Source organism: Gobio gobio (genome assembly GCF_949357685.1).
Source record: "Gobio gobio genome assembly, chromosome: 10".
Taxonomy (NCBI): domain Eukaryota; kingdom Metazoa; phylum Chordata; class Actinopteri; order Cypriniformes; family Gobionidae; genus Gobio; species Gobio gobio.
This window is the reverse complement of record NC_137116.1, coordinates 50707871-50725673: the sequence shown is the minus strand read 5'-3', so window position 1 is coordinate 50725673 and position 17803 is coordinate 50707871. Positions and strand designations below refer to the sequence as shown.

At 35.5% G+C, this 17803-nt stretch overlaps 2 protein-coding genes across 7 annotated transcripts in view; one reads left to right on the top strand and one right to left on the bottom strand.

Moving 5' to 3' along the window:
* The window catches only part of pip5k1bb (phosphatidylinositol-4-phosphate 5-kinase, type I, beta b), a 69051-nt gene extending 67682 nt beyond the window's left edge, over positions 1-1369 (bottom strand). For 2 of the 6 annotated variants that reach the window (XR_013817361.1, XM_079827809.1), the window contains exon 1: positions 1218-1349. The gene's annotated coding sequence lies outside the window, so the exon portion shown is untranslated. Of the gene's footprint in view, positions 1-1217 lie in introns of all 6 variants that reach the window. The other 4 variants (XM_079827806.1, XM_079827807.1, XR_013817360.1 and 1 more) reach the window with 3 other exon arrangements.
* A 3647-nt stretch (positions 1370-5016) lies between these two features.
* fxn (frataxin) lies at positions 5017-11788 on the top strand. Its single transcript, XM_079826423.1, has 6 exons — positions 5017-5200; positions 5548-5628; positions 6586-6662; positions 7366-7486; positions 10441-10538; positions 10734-11788. The coding sequence occupies exons 1-6, from the start codon at positions 5090-5092 to the stop codon at positions 10870-10872; spliced, it is 627 nt and encodes a 208-aa protein (XP_079682549.1). The 5' UTR covers positions 5017-5089; the 3' UTR covers positions 10873-11788.
* Positions 11789-17803: the final 6015 nt, after the last annotated feature.

Genomic DNA, 17803 nt, shown 5'->3' with positions numbered 1-17803 from the left:
ATTTTATAAAGCACTATATAAATAAAGGTGACTTGACAAAAAAACTATTTAACATCTTCACTGTTATTGCTCAGAGACAACTGATACAATTCACTGAACACACAGATTAACCTTTTGTGCCAATATAGCCTATAATGAGATATGACCCTTGTGACAACTAGTCCTGGTCTCACCTACTTGAATGTGTTAAGTGTGGTTTTTAAATAAAGAAGATTTGAAAGATTATAAAAACATGCAAACATATACGGGAAACACTTTACAATAAGGTTCATTAGTTAACATTAGTTAACTACGTTAGTTAATAATGAACTGCACTTATAAACCATTTATCTTTGTTAATGTTAACTTCAACATATTCATTAAAATCTTGTTAACATTAGTTAATGCACTGTGAACTAACATGAACAAACCATGAACAGCTGGATTTGTATTAACAAACGTTAACAAAGAAGATTAACTAATGCTGAACAGAGGTGTTGTTCATGGTTAGTTCCTGTTAACTAATGTTAACTAATACAGTCTTATTGTAAAGTGTTACCCAAATGATTTCCAAAATTGTTGGCTATATAAACAGCAGGTCACCGAGATATTGCCAACTAACAACATATTTTGTTGATCCTGGAACAACATTGTCCGAGAATGTAGTCCTAACCCTATACCTACCCCTAATCATAACTTATCCTTAAAATCAGAGGGAAATTATATATGAATAACACTGATGTAGAGGTTGTAAGCCTAAACCTGACCCTCAGAACATGTTTGAGTTAAATCACGTTCACTACTGTAAACAACACACAGGGTTTGAGATGCAGTCGACATCTACGCCGGTCAAGATCTCGTAATATTTCTAAGAAACCTCTTCCCTAAGATAATATTACGTAATGTTGTGACACTCTCAGAGAGTAAAGGATAGAATCTTGAAATGTAAAAATAGTCTGTTATGATTTTGCAAATGAACAAATATATCACAAGATACAAATTGAGTAGGCTATATAATGTGTCCTACGTTATTTTAATTGGGCAACTACGTTGTTTAAAGTTTTTTTCTACTATGCATAGCTAAAATATTGAACATAATTAAACGCATTAATATGTCAAATGTGACGTCTTGCCTGCATGAGAGCGGAAGAACACCGCTGGCAGCAGGTACAGGTGTATGTCCATCTGACAGGTTCAGACAGGGTATGTCGCAAAAACGTCAATTTAAAAAATCTTACCTTTATATGTCGTCTAAGGTGGGGGTCTGTCTTGCTTTCAGAGAGAGAGAGAGGTTGAGTACACACTGTTATTCCGAGACCCTGTAATGTTTCGCTCACTAGAGGTAAGTGCACTCAGTGTTCCTCTACTTTGAGGAATCGTTATTGAAGGCGACTAAAGTCATACGGCAGCGAGTCTCCGCCTCCTCCTGCACTTCAGAGAAACATCTTTCATTCCCATAATGCCACCTCGCTCAATGTGAGCAGTTAATGCCACCTACTGGCTTGAGGTGGTTTCTTTCATATTCTAGAATTTAAATCTTAACAATTGTTGTTTTTTGAGTGCTAATGCTATCTTTCTTAAGTGTTGTTCTGTATTTTGTTTCTGTTCTTGCTACCCTGTTTATGTAATGGCCTATGTATTATTTTTATACTTTTCTATTGCTTACATTATTCAATAGTTTTCTTGTTGTATGTATGTAATAAAGCATCCTTAAAGGGATAGTTCACTCAAAAATGAAAATTCTGTCATAATTTACTAACCCTAAAATTGTTCCAAACCTGTATGAGTTTCTTTGTTCTGCTGAACACAAAAGAAGATATTTTGAAGAATATTTGTAACCAAGCAGATAGAGCAACCATTGAATACCATAGTATTTTTCCCCCTAATATTTGTAACCAAGCAGATAGAGCAACCATTGACTACCATAGTATTTTTCCCCCTAATATTGTAACCAAGCAGATAGAGCAACCATTGACTACCATAGTATTTTTTTTCACCTAATATGGTAGTCAATAGTTGCTCTATCTGCTTGGTTACAAACATTCTTCAAAATATCTTCTTATGTGTTCAGCAGAACAAAGAAACTCATACAGGTTTGGAACAATTTTAGGGTTAGTAAATTATGACAGAATTTTCATTTTTGGGTGAACTATCCCTTTAAGCTATGGGAAGGCTCTATATATCATTAACAACATGTATTCTTATTTCACTTATTTCTGTGCCTTAATTTAATTATTATATTGATTAATAATACATTGATAATCAAATCTGTGTGCTTTGTATATGTGCATTTCTGAAATACCTAACAAATCACTTTAAATTGTAGTAATGTAGACGCATGCATTTTCTGTGAAGCTTTTTTGAAACGATATGTATTGTGAAAAGCGCTATACAAATAAATGTGAATTGAATATAAATTAAACTTATAAAATTGAAGAGAAGAGAACTTCATTCAAGTGGGCCACTTGGAGAAGAAAACGCACCTCAGTTGAGGTAAATAGTGTTCACTGAATTCTGAGTGAAAAGTTTAATCTTGTAATAATCAGTGACTCATTACAGCACAATATTTGCTAAATTGCTTATGCAATAAGATACTACTGTTTATGATTTATCATTGTGTTGGTGAAAGTTTGTTCATTGTAAGATTGATGTTCATAAAAATGTTATATTTTAGAGTGTAAAATTGCTTATATGTAGTTATTTATTTGCTTATATACAAGAAAATTCAGCCCCAAATTCCCTGTCCTCATAAAATTTGTTTATATTGCTCGCATTCAAATAATACACAAGTCTAAATAGTTTAAATAAGCAGCAATGTCCATTATTATTATTGTTAGGCCTATTATTATTTATACTTTCTAGTTATTCCCATTCTACATATTTCCACTTTTAAAAGAACATTTAAAAAAGAGATTTACAGTTTTTCTCAATTGCTTTGGCACATTTTTCGAAACAGTTCAAAGTTATTTATTATATTATCTCTTAGTTATTCTCTAGCTCAGTTGCCACAACTGTTTGCTGGAACATCAGAACTCATGTCTGCAAAATGTAGTTACTCCCCCAAAACATTTAATTCATGCTTCAAAACAGTTATTGTCAATAAATTAGCCAATGGCACCGAAATAAAAAGAGTTTTTGTCATTGTGTGTGTCACACTGGTCAAAAGGTTTAGATGTTTTTTTCACCATGGATTTTCTGCTTTTTTTGTTGACACTAACTGATTTTTATACTATACCAGAATTGTCTGTGTATCACACTGAGCATTTTACAGTCTTTCTCAATCTTGTTTGCTCAATTCTCAAATGAGACTTTTTTTCAGATAAAGTTCAAGTTCAGATCTCTGAACAATTAGTTTCTTGTTCACATCAGATTAGAATTTCTTATTGATTTAAGCAATTGCATTTGTTTTAGCATGTGTGCAAACGAGTAAATATAATTTGCACAATGACTAAATGCACTTGGCTTGTTGATCAAAACTGAGAAGTTGATTCTCAGTGAAACTGTCAAACTCTTCACCACTTACACTCTAAAAAAAAAGGCTCGTAATCATAGGGGAACCTTTTTTAGTGCTATATAGCACCAATTTTGGTGCTTCAGTGGTTCTTCAGTGGTTCTTCAGCGGTTCTTCAGAGGTGCTATATAGCAGCTTAGTCAAAGAACCGGTGAAGAACCTCTGAAGAACCGCTGAAGAACCACTGAAGCACCAAAATTGGTGCTATATAGCACTAAAAAAGGTTCCCCTATGATTACGAGCCGAGAACCATTTTTGGTGCAATATAGAACCTTTTTTTTTTTTAGAGTGTATAAACATTCTTTCATCATGTGAGCCATCACATTCAAGATGATCCATTCAGTGATCAAAATCTGTCAGACATGTTATATTCCATAAATATTTATGATATATATGGAGTTTGCGGACAGCACAATCAGCACCATTTTTGAACATGGAGGACCATCACAACAGCAGCTACATCAGTATTTACTTATACATATTTGTACTTAATCATTTGTATTTATAGGGCTGTCAAAAGATTAATCGCGATTAATCGCATCCAAAATAAAAGTTTGTGTTTACATAATATATGTGTGTGTACTCTGTTAATTATTATTTATATATAAATACACACACATTCATATGTATATTTAAGAAATATTTTCATACTGTATATACATTTATATAATCTATAATATATATAAATATAAATGTTTTATATATAAAAATAATATTTTTTTCTTAAATATATACATGCTTGTGTGTGTATTTATATATAAATAATAATTAACAGAGTACACACACATATATTATGTAAACACAAACTTTTATTTTGGATGCGATTAATCGCGATTAATCTTTTGACAGCCCTAATTTATACAGTACATTTATTTTTGGTAGAATTGTATTGCATGTAAGCTGAAAATTCTTGTCATGGAAGAGCAATAGGAAGATGTGTAAGAAGATGTATGTGTTAAAGACATAATAGAGTGTAAAAATGAACAAACGACTGGGAATTTTAAGCTTAGGTTACATATAGCAAATTTCTCAACAAAAAAAAAAAACAAGAAAATGTAGTATAAAGAAGAAAAGAAAATGCCTACTGTATAAAGACACATGTTATTTTTCTTTTTGTGTGCTACATTATTACCAGTCAATATTTGTCTGAATCTGTATTTTTCGATAAAAAGTTCAGTGTGGTCTACAAGAGATATTATTGTATAGAATAGAATACAAAAAATAAAAATAAAATAAAAAAACACTAAAAATTCTAAACATTTTGACCAGTGTGGCTCACTCGATGACAAAAACACTTTTATTTTGGTGGCATTGGCTAATTTACTTGAAGCAGAATTAAATTTTGGGTGAGTAACTACAGACATATGATGTTCCAGCAAACAGTTGTGGCAATTGCACTTACAGTTTAAAGAATGTTAATACTGTTTTGAAGAAGAAATGTGCCAAAGCGATTGAAAAAAAAAACGAATAAGAACGAAACTCTTCCTGAATAAAATACTTTTATTTTGTCGGGACCTGTATTTTGAAATCTAACGAGGACTGTCAAAGCGGGCATATGCAATCTAGTGCCTGGCAGATACTTGCATCGTTTTTGAAGCTATGTCAAGGTTAACTAGTAAGTGTCGCTGTCTGTATCTACTGAACTTGAGCTCCAGATGGAAATGTCACCAACAAACCTCCAAACTGTCAACAATGAGCAGTGGACTTGATGTGAGGGAGTTTACTTTAAAACAAACATTTCCGGCTTGTTAGCATGACTGACTGAATTGGCAATATGTGCCACTGCATGTTATGAAGAGTATGTCTCGTATATTATAGTGCCTTATTTGTCGTAAATGTCTCTTAATTGTTTATTATTATAGAGAGACAAATCTATTGTGTAAGGACGTAACACAGTCTAGCATTATTTTATTTTGGCTCTTTAAAATATAAAACAACTTTGCCTGTAGTGCTGAAATGTTCTCCCATTTTGATTGCTTCAATAAGTGTAACTGTTTGTGCTGTGTTTGTCAGGAATTTTTTTTAATCTGTTTTGTTTGTGACCCATTTGATTTTAGTCAACATTTGGTGGCAACTTTAGGAGTATTTCTTCAGCAAAGACAGTCACAAGGACCAATGTATGGGGAGGACATACACAGGTAATGGCCACAGTCCCTTTTGTGACAGAATTAAAATCTATATTTCTAAATCAACTCTAAAAATGTATAAAGGTTTAAAGGCACAATATGTACGATTTTTGGATTAAAATATCCATAAACCACTTGGACAGTGTTATATATTATGTTGAATTGTGTACTTACATTATCCCAAATGTATCCAAGAATGTTTAAATCCAATGAAATAAGCAATTTTAACAAGGACACAGACCGTGTCCGTGCATCGCCTATCAATGACATGCCCACGTTACCCTCAATTTTTTAAATATGTTTTTTTATTTTGTAGAAACCATGGAAACACCAAAGATGCTTTAAAATATTATATGTTTTATTAGACAAGGAAACAACTGTTTGGAGACATTTATAGACATGAAACTAATTATTGTACAGTAATACAACATTTTCTTTCATCATACAATATGTTTTAAAATCAATTGCATGCAATTTAGCAACACAAGCTATCCAACATTTATTAATATGATATTCTAATATCGATCTAGCTACTGCAGTGTGTATCAAGTGAACGCACAGGGTAACGTTATAACATAATTTTCTTACACACTCAAATGTATCTAATATGATAAAACAGTGCTGTGTTACCCCACATACGCTTGACCGGAAGAAGTGGAAGTGGCGACTGTGCCATAATAAAAGTTTTGCTGCTGTCAGCACTCGGCCCTGCTCTGCTTCATACTGCAGTTACGTTAATAATCTCATCCATGAACATGATTTCTTGACATGAGTCTCGTCCTGATTCTTTTCCACCGGCTGTGTGAGATGAAGACGACATCTCCTATGAATCCGTGCTCTATCTTGGTGTCATCAAGCTACATTTGTTTTGAATAGGCGGCGTCTAAGCGGCGAAAAACTACATAGTGTGCCTTTAAAGTAACTGCTATTGTATCCATCCAAATTGTCTGATATTTAAATATTTTTAAGTGGTTTGATGGGAGTCTGAAGAGAAGAGAACTTCATTCAAGTGGGCCACTTGGAGAAGAAAATGCACCTCAGTTGAGGTAAATAGTGTTCACTGAATTCTGAGTGAAAAGTTTAATCTTGTAATAATCAGTGACTCATACAGCACAATATTTGCAATATTGCTTATGCAATAAGATACTGCTGTTTATGATTTATCATTGTGTTGGTGAAAGTTTGTTCATTGTAAGCTTGATGTTCATAAAAATGTTATATTTTAGTGTGTAAAATAGCTTTTAAAGCTTTAATATGCAGTTCAACGTTTTGTTTATTTTCTTATATACAAGAAAATTCAGCCCCAAATTCCCTGTCCACATAAAATGTGTTTATATTGCTCGCATACATATAATACACAAGTCTAAATAGTTTAAATAAGCAGCAATGTTCTTAGCGTTTACAGTTTATAATGTGTAGCTAAAAGTATTTTTTGACACCGAAAACATTATACCATACACATTTGTAATACAAGCTACTATTAATAAAAACCACTTATTTTTCTCATTGGTAACACTTTACCATAAAAGTGGAAAAATACTTCTAGCCTTTATTAGTCTTGGTTAATATTAATTTCAACATTTACTAATACATTATTAAAATTGAATGCATTAACTAACGTTGACTAATTGGACCTTATTGTTAAGTGTTACCTTCTCATATATTATTTACACATTAGCATCACATGCACCAATATTTTGCAATGATGTGATACTACTATTTTTAACATAATGTAATTGTTTTGTATAGGGAACTAACAGAGACAGACTATGGGAGACTAGCAGATGAGACACTGGACGCATTAGCAGATTATTTTGAGGATCTCACAGATAAGAACTTCACTGGAACGGACTATGATGTTGTCTTTTCTGTAAGTACTCATGCCCTTATTCTCACATCCTTACATGTTAAATGCATGCAGTGCATACATCTCAACCATATGAAAAGTCTGTTTTACCTACATGTCCAGTAGGGGTCAATATTGGTCTAAAAACTTAAATTTAAACAAGATATGCTGATTGCAGATTGCATATGATTCTTGATTACATTGGATCTTCAGTGATAAAAAAAAAAAAAAAATTCAAAAGAACCATTAGCAACAAAAAAAAAGCATACACCGACAAAATATAGGTCATTGCCTTTACAAAAGTAAAATTAGCAAGATAAAAACAATTATCAAGGAGTAATAATAAATTGAATTAATATGAATTGAGTAGGTGTTTCCAATCTTAACTTACACTTCACTTGTCATGTGACCTATTTGTCTAACCTTTACATCCCTAGCCTTTTTGTGGAACATTGCAATTAAGTTGTTGCTCTGTAAGGTGAAAAGGTGTCCTAAAACTTTTATGATGTATCTTCTTTTATAGGACAAGGGGATTGCTTGAGTGTTGTTGTTTTTAAGTGCTCCTGAATGCTCACAGCCAGAAACAGTCTTTTGTGCAGAGCCTTTGTTGGCGCACCATGCAGAGAAAATGCACGTCTTGCAGGATTTATGAAGGCTACAAACACTCTGAGCTTTTAGTATGTTATTGTAAGACTGGACTAATGTAACTTTCAATCATTCCACACGCATACATTATTTATATAAACATATATAAATATATACACCAATCAGGCATAACATTATGACCGGTGAAGTGAATAACACTGATTATCTCTTCATCACGGCACCTGTTAGTGGGTGGGATATATTAACTGTCCTCAAAGTTGATGTGTTAGAAGCAGGAAAAACGGACAAGCGTAAGGATTTGAGCGAGTTTGACAAGAGCCAAAATTGTGAATTCTAGACGACTGGGTCAGAGCATCTCCAAAACTGCAGCTCTTGTGGGGTGTTCCCGGTCTGCAGTGGTCAGTATCTATCAGAAGTGCTCCAAGGAAGGAACAGTTGTGAACCGGCGACAGGGTCATGGGCGACCAAGGGTCATTGATGCACATGGGGAGAAGGTGGCCTGGTCTGAAGAATCACATTTTCTTTTACATCACATGGATGGCCGATCCATGGAGGCCCCACCTCGCAACTTACAGGACTTAGAGGATCTGCTGCTAACATCTTGGTGCCAGATACCACAGCACACCTACAGGGGTCTAGCGGAGTCCATGCCTCGATGGGTCAGGGCTGTTTTGGCATTAAAAGGGGGACCAACACAATATTAGTCATAATGTTATACCTGATTGGTATGTATGCATATAATTTTTGACTTACAAATATCTCAAACCCAGTGAATGATTAAGTCCTGGCACTCGTTCCATTTAAGCATGTGGCGGGTGGCCAGCAGGCCCTGCTGACAGATTGATTGGTCATTCACGCTCCTCGCTCTCCTCTGGCTGGATAAATGTCAGGCGGTGAGCTTCCTGTCAGCTTCTTGTTCTGAGCAGCTTGTTTTTACACCTCTCTATAGCCTCACATGCAGCTGGCAAATACTGTGCTGGTGTATATAGCCTCACAGTGCAGCCGTCCCGTTAAATGAGATTCAGAAAACTCTCTTTTTGCTCGCTGACTCTGTTTCTACAGATGGTATGATATAATGACACCACAATCCTTTAAATCAAACATTCGGACAGCTGCAAGTCAAGGTTTGGTTGACAAATTGAGCCCAATGCTTAGCCTCAGATCTGAGATCTTCTTTATTAAGGTTGTTTCATATACATTGTATCACATAATTAAACCAGCATTTTGTTCTTAAAGAATTCTGAACCAGTGGCGATTTTGGCATCAGTTTAAAGGGTTAGTTCACCCAAAAATGAAAATTAGCCCATGATTTACTTTATTTATAGCTAACTTCCGGCGAATTGCCGTACGCATCGATTTACGACGAAAGAGTAACCCTTGAACCCTTGACACATGCTATTGACAAATGCAGAAGCGCAGAGGATAGAGCAAAACAAAACGTATCATCAAGGAGCGCAAGTCGACTCACGTACCACTGACCGCCGGAAGTTAGCTATTTTAGTCTATAAAGTTTAAAAAATAAATATATTTCTTACACAAACGCGCCACTTCCTATGGCCACTTTGCTTCAGAAGGCCTTTATTAACTCCCCGGAGCTGTGTGGAGCGGTTATATGATGGATAGATGCACTTTTATGGACTTCAAAAACGACCCATCAAGTCAATGCCATTATAATGCTTGGATTAGCCTGGACATTTTTAATATAACTCTGACTGTATTCGTCTTAAAGAAGAATGTCATACACTCTAAAGCAATTGGGTTGTTTTAACCCAGTGATTGGGTTGTTTTAAGCAAACATTTAACCCAACCACTGGGTTAAAACAACCCAATTTTTAGAATGTATACACCTAGGATGGCTTGAATGTGAGTAAATCATGGTGTAATTTTCATTTTTGGATGAACTATCCCTTTAATGTTACAAATAGTTTGTGGTTTAAATAGATTTTTTTTTTTTTTTTTTTTTTACGGATAATTATCTGTGAAAAAGTTAGTGCTCCCCTTGAATTTATTAATTTATTTATCCTAGATGTTGGCATATTGATACTCAAACTTGGACCGCATTGATGGGTGAAAGTGATTCTAATTAATTATATATGTTAAATATGTTTTAAAAATATCTACAAAAATGAGTGCGTCCCTACTTTATTTTTAAATATTTTCCTTTTTGCAATTATAATTTTGATAACAAATTTAATTCCTAAATATTCAACTCAATGTCAACTCATTCCAGGTTGTTCTCCCTGTCAACGCCACTGTTTCAATGTTAAAGCCACACACTGAAGCTGTCATATGTTTACACGTGTGTGTGTGTGTGTGTGTGTGTGTGTGTGTGTGTGTGTGTGTGTGTGTGTGTGTGTTAAATGTCTTAACAGAGTGGAGTGCTGACAGTGAAAGTTGGCTCTGACCACGGTACATACGTTATCAACAAACAGACACCCAACCGACAGATTTGGCTTTCCTCGCCGACAAGGTTAGACAGTCATTCGTTGATGTTCATAACTGTGTGTTCTTGATAACATGTTTTACATTTCTGATTACTTAGTGCCAGTATTTTTTATTCTGCAACTGAGTGACCTTAGACATTCTAGTTCTCGAATTGCATATTAACAGTGTGATATAATAAGAGCAAAAAATGTCCGACATTTCTTAATGTTTCCTTTCTCAGTGGGCCGAAGCGCTACGATTGGACGGGGGAGCGATGGGTGTACGCTCACGATGGTGTGACATTGCACAGTCTGCTCTCCAAAGAGTTGTCTGTCATCTTCAAATCAAATATAGACCTGTCACATCTCATCCATTCATGATGAGAACAATTGGAAAAAACGGACACCGTTGTTGATCTTTTCCCTCACCAGTTCTCTTGTGACTTTCGTGATCTTACTACTGTAGCTAATGCTCAAAAAACCTATAGGCTGCCTGTTTCCTATATATCCCTATTATTTACAGACCTACAAATTGGCCATGACGGCACAAAAAAAAGTATAGAGCTCAGATAAACAGTATTTGTCTGCATTAAACCTGTATGCAATTGTAAGCTTTAAATGCACTCAGAACAGCAGGAAGTGCTCTTATAATCAAATCCCCGTAAATGAACCTGGTTAGATTAAAACTAGATTAAAGAGATCACATTTAATGGCTCTTTAACCAGCTGAATAAGACAAATGGACATGGATTGTTTTTTGGAGGCTGTATTTGTCTGCCCTGGTTGAACTGGAGGCTGCTGGGTAGATGCAGGAAAAGAAGAGGATTATGATGGACAGATGGAGAAGTTCTTGCTGTAAAATCTCCTGGCCAGAGCCTTTATTCCAGAATTATCTGTGAATAACGGCATCACTGTCCGACCATATTCCTCAGAGCTTTACCACCGCCCTCAGATGATTTAAAAATACCAGCCCAATTTAGCATCAATCCACCCGTCAGTAAAGCGGTGTCATTAACTCTGGTGATACAACATAGTCGATCATTACTCCCCAGACGCCTCTTAACGTAATAGCCCATAAATCGCAACATTAACTCGATACGCTGTCCATGCAAATGTAGAAATTGGAGATGGATTGTTCTGTGTTGAAATGTTTGACGTCTTTAATCGGGTCGCATGGGATGAAACAATGGCACTGTTATCCTGCAGTGTCTGACATCTGATGTTTTTGTCCATTGATGCATATGTATTTATAATATGTTAATATGTTAAATAAAATAGAATGTTTTGTTTTTATTGTATACACGTTATAGTTTTATTATTATTACTTTAGTATTAGTTATTATTTGTGATTTTGAATGATTATTATTAATACATGTTAAAAAATATTAATACTTACCTGTAGTTGCTTTTTATTAATTAAATTATTAATTAGTTAATTAATAATTTTGTTTTGTTTTTTATTGTATACATGTTATAGTTTTATTATTATTACTTTACTATGAGTTATTATTTGTGATTTTGAATGATTATTATTAATACATGTTAAAAATATTAATACTTAGTTGCTTTTTATTAATTAATTAATAATTTTTTACAAGACAGTGTTTTAGACCAATTTCTTTAGACCGGTTTTCAGTAATTACATTTTTAGCATTGCACCAGTATTATTATTATTATATATTAAAATATTATTTAATCATTATATTGTCATCAAAATTGTATTATTATTACTATAAGTATTATTTGTTTATTATTTTAATTATTATTATTAATACATGTAAATGTTTTAGGTTTTCAATAGTTTCCATTTTAGTGTAATTATTTTTTTGTTGTTGTTATAATTATTATTTATTTAAATATTTAATTATAATTATAATATCATCATTACAATATTATTATTATTATAAGTATTAACTATTATTATAATTCTAAATAATTATGGTTATTATTAATACATGGTAAAATTATAATACTTGTTGTTTTTGTTTAGTTACTTTCAAGACAATGTTTTCAGTCATTTAATTTCTTAACATATTATTATTTATTAAAATATTATTTCATTATTATATTGTCATTAAAATATTATTATTTTATTATATTTATTATTATATTATTATTAGAAGTATTGTTTTTTTATTTATTTGTGCAAGACCGTGTTTTAGATCAATATCTTTAGACTGGTTTTCAGTAATTAAATTTTTAGCATTATATTATTAGTATTATATATAAAAATATTATTTCCTCGTTATATTGTCATTAAAATATTATTATTATTAGAAGTATTGTTTTTTATTTTTTTATTTGTGCAAGACCGTGTTTTAGATCAATATATTTAGACCGGTTTTCAGTAATTTAATTTTTAGCATTATATTATTAGTATTATTTATTAAAATATTATTTCCTCATACACTCTAAAAAATGCTGGGTTAAAAATAACCCAAGTTGGGTTGAAAACGGACTAACCCAGCAATTGGGTTGTTTTAAGCAAACATTTAACCCAAACGCTGGGTTAAAACAACCCAATTGCTGGGTTAGTCCATTTTCAACCCAACTTGGGTTATTTTTTACCCAGCATTTTTTAGAGTGTAATATTGTCATATTTGTATTATTATTAGAAGTATTAATTGTTTATGATGATGATTATTATTAATACATGTTAAAATAATAATACTTAGGTGGTTTTTTGTTTTATTTATTTGTGCGGTTTTCAGTCCTAAGTTTAATTTCGGTAGGTGTTTGAGAATCGGAGGGAGTCTGCCTTGATATCTGCATGTGTTAAATGCAACTGATTTCAGCGTTGCACTTTGATATGAAGATTGGAGACCAATTACTTTGAGATAAGCCTCTCATATTAATTGCACCAGCTGCTTTTAAATCTTTGTGAACGCTGTAACTCTCTCTGTCTTTGAGCTAAAGTGTCCTTTAAGATGCCAGATTATTCCCAGTCCTAATGGCACCTAATTATGATACGAGCAGCTATTGAATCAGAGCTCACGGCTGATGATAAACACTTCGAGCATCTTTTCTCTCTTTGTCCAGACATGAATATGCAAATGTCTATTATAGAGCTCGACTCACAGGCCCAAAAATAGCATGAAGTTTCCATGGGAACATGGATTTATCACTGAACTCTGATGTCAATTGAGTGGTTTTGCTCCAAACAAGCGAAGGAAGTCTGAAAGATTCCCAGAGCTCATGGACGTTTTACTGTCATTTCAGCCTCGTTGCTGGCCATCAAACTTCGCCCTCGGCAGAGCGTTTCTCAGAAGGACGTCGTCTAACGTAAACATTCTGGAATAACATGAAAGCATGGGGCTAAAAAAACAATGTGACCTGGGAAAATTAACCCATGTCAGGCAACATTTAGATACATGCCCCAAAACGCTTATCTGATGCAATCATGGTTTTGTTTGCATTTGCTCATTGAGGATTCGGTGTTCTAAAGAAGAAAACGGAAATATTCTTCAATTCAGGTGAGTCTTTTCTGGATATTTCACTCATTCAACATCAGTGCCATGAATGAAAAGGCCTGATGCACTTCAGATGACTCAACTGTACTGCGTAGAGATCATGTGGGGTGTTTGGAATTAATTCCACATCAAAAGAAACTGGCTAATTAGAATTTGTTGGATGTTAATAAGCGCAAAATCTGTACGTGTCATTCCTTTGTTGTTGCAACCCTTGGTTTTGCATAGTTATCAAAGGGATTTCTATAAGATCCAGATGGCAATTTAGTCTGTTTTTTCTCTCTCAAAGTAAAATAAATAACTATAACATAATTCTTATTACACAAATATAACACTGCAATGTTATATCTCAACAGTTATCAAGATAAATATTGTGATATATTACATTTTGAGATATAGTCTCAATTATGTCAAAATTCTAAGAAATTGTAAGCGATTTGATTTTGCCCTGCAGCTCAGTCTGGAAACCTGTACATTCATTTCTACTGCTTCTGTTACACTTTTGCGGGAACCAATCACAGACTGGCTTATCCACCTGGCGTGCTATTGGCGGGTTTAACACGATGACAGATAGAGAAGCGATGGGTCGATGCCCGTTGATCACGCCTCTTGTGGTCTGATTGGTTGAAGGACTATCCAATTGACCTATCGGTAAGCCCCGCCCCCCTTAGTTACTGTTGCTAACTCGGACAAACAAAGGGAGTTGCTATATCTTACAATGACAGATGTCAGTGTGAAAAAACATTATCCCAAGATGTTTTTGGACACAGAATGTGGCGTATACCCCGTCTGAATAATGGCCAAACTTTACTGATGGTTTATCAAGTTTATTATGTCCTTTTTCACTCCAAAAAATCATCGTAAGAGCTGAACAAACAAAGCATAAGAAGTGCACATTAAAGGTGAACTATGTAGGATTTTTGCAGTAAAATATCCAGAAACCACTAGGCCAGTGTTATATATTTTGTTCAGTTGAGTACTTAGAATATCCCAAATGTTTCCAACTATTTGTAAATCGTGAGAAATTGCTATTTTAACCAAGGAACCGGGACGTGTGAGCCATGCGTTTGAAGGAGTCGCCTGTCGATTGCATCATATCTACGTCACCCTCGGTCTCCGGTTTTATTCAGTGAAACACTTTACTCTCACTGCAGTGTGAACAAGTGTCATAGCAGCCGCCGAGCGAACGTCATAACTTCCTTTTCAACACACTCAGATATATCTAATACGAAAAACAGAGTTGCGTTACATCATACTCATGACTGGAAAAGAGGAAGTGGCGCCGGCAACCGTGTCATAATAAAAGTCCCGCCGGCGACTATGCCATAATAACAGTCCCGATCTTCAATCGCTCCTGCGGCCTTGCTCAGCTCCACAACACTCGGTCCTGCTCTGCTTCACTACAGTAATGTTAATAATCGCATCCATGAACATGATTTCTGCCCGAGTCCTATCCTGACTGTTTTCCACCGGCTGTGAGGTGAAGACCACATGTCCCAAGATTCTGCGCTCAAACGTGGCGTCATCAAACTACGCCTTTGTTGTGAACAGGCGACCTCTAGTGGACGGAAAAGTTACATAGTGTAGCTTTAACGTCTCATTCACAAACTCTCTCTCTCTGTTGCATTACCATTAACATACACAGCAAATTACACAAAAACACTTTTGTATTGTCTCTCAGCCATCTCTCTTTCTACAATCTTTCTTCAAATATCCTTCTTGCTCACTTCCTCTCCTCCCCCCTCATGAGTGGACAAACCCCCTACTGCTGATTGGCTACAAGTGTGTTGCGCTGCCCGGTCCGATCCACATTCAACAGAGTTTCTCAAGGTGTGTTCACACTTGGCATGTTTGGTTCTATTAAAACGAACCCTGGTGCGATTGCTCTGCTTTTGGTTCATTTGAATAAGTGTGAACGCTGCCATCTGTGGACGAGCCTGCTGAAATATGGGTCTCGGTCCGCTACCAAACCAACTCTGGTGCGGTTCGAATCAAATATGAACGCAACATGGACCAAAGACATCTAAATGAACTAAAAACAGCCAGATGACTCTAAAAAGGTGTTGCCCATCACAAGTCAGTACAGGCGTCAGAACCGTGTCTCCTCGCAGCAGATCTTGGTTTATGTGTGTGAGGAGGGATTATTGACGCTGTTTTGACTCCTTTACACATTTTAGCTCTTCACGAGTTCTCAGCTGGTCAAAATACCATCATATGTAGCTACACACATACAACAAAAGCATTTAGCCCTGCACACAGCATAGTTTTGGATGTTCGGCAAGTTCCGTCTCGAAATAGGCAATACGTCATAAAAGCCGACCAATCAGGTTGTGAACGTATCACTATGCCTTTAGCTTTTTTTTTGGGCCGGACCAAACAAATCAAGCAAACCGAACTACAAGTGTGATACCAAGCCTGCCGCACTCGTGTTAAAAACTGAAGCTGACACGTCCCGATCGCCCCCAGGTGTTTGGTCCCAGTATAGCTCATAACCCCTCCATGGATTCTAATGGACACGAGACAAACTAAACAATCAAATTACACTTCAAATAATTTTTTCCCAAAGATGGCTTCTGTCATTTTAGGCATTTTTTATCTCGATGATTTTATTTCAAGTGTTTGTTTTTTAAATAAGTTTGGTTTTAGTTTGTTATTTGATGGGCGGTGTGACGTCATGATTGACAGCTGAGATTGACGGCTTCTCTGAGTGAAGTCGTCACTGAGGCACCAACTGACTTTTTTTCTAGAGGAGATTGGAGCTTTAGCTTTAATTTCTACATTTCCATAACTGTTTATTTCACACCAACATAATGAATTGTTCTGCATCTGCGAGAGTGTGGGCGAGCTTTTGATAATCGCGGCACTACTTCCTGCTCTCTACCGCGCAGACTCTGTCCCAAATCTGCGCAAGATGTCAGCGCTATATTCGGACGTTGGTGGCTTCACTTTTCTTCAGTGGAAGACAGGGAAGACATGTCGTCCATTTTTTTAAGGTCTATGGTGTGAGCACACCCTCAGAAATCACTAATGGTGTTGCACTAATTATTGTTAGGCTGAATCATAGACTGTTAAAAAATATGGACGTAGTGTCCGTGACGTCACCCATAGGATTCTGAAGAGCAGTTTTGAAGCGTAAAGTAGGGACAAGCTGGCCGTTGCCATCTTGGCAGCGCATCATCGCATGTCTCTCCCGGATAATAGAAAATGGGCAAAGAGGCGGGACGTGGGTGGAGCTGAGGTGATGAGATGACTAGCAGACAGCAGATAAATGGCCATCCACCTGTCACTCAAGTGGCCACGCCCTTAATTATGCAGAACTTTAAGGCTTTATATAATGTAAACAAATGAGTTATAAAAAAAAAACCTCACCCCCCTCACAGTTGTCATGAAGGGCAAAATTAGCCATATAGACATGCACCTAATCCAGGGTTCGGGTTCGGATTTGGCCGAATATTGGGCTTTCTGACTGGGTTCGGTTTCTGCCGAACCTCAGAATTTATTTCCACCGAACCCGAACCCTAGGCTTGCACTATGCGCGCCCAGCTGGTCGAACGTAATGACGCCGCTGTTGAAAGTGAAAATGGAACTCATGAACAGAAAACGTGGCAGTATACTTTAAATCAAAAGAAGGCTATTCAAGTTGAGCTACGCGTTCAATTTGCAATGCCGATTTGTCTCGTGATGACAAGGACCCTAAACAACAGCCGCTGTTAAAACATTTGCATATGAAACATCCGAGAGAATACGAGTTGTGCAGGAAGGAATCTACAGACAGCAGCCAAAATGTATTTTATTTTACCGTGCAAACAGCCTATAGATCTATAGATCAGAAAAAATATAAATAAA

What these genes read in the sequence shown, in the direction of transcription:
- fxn (XM_079826423.1), top strand. Translation starts at nt 5,090, where the DNA reads ATGTCAAGGTTAACTAGTAAGTGTCGCTGTCTGTATCTACTGAACTTG. An exon ending in CAATGAGCAGTGGACTTGAT is followed by an intron (nt 5,201 to 5,547) that starts GTGAGGGAGTTT and finishes ATTTGATTTTAG; the next exon opens with TCAACATTTGGTGGCAACTT. An exon ending in TATGGGGAGGACATACACAG is followed by an intron (nt 5,629 to 6,585) that starts GTAATGGCCACA and finishes AATATTTTTAAG; the next exon opens with TGGTTTGATGGGAGTCTGAA.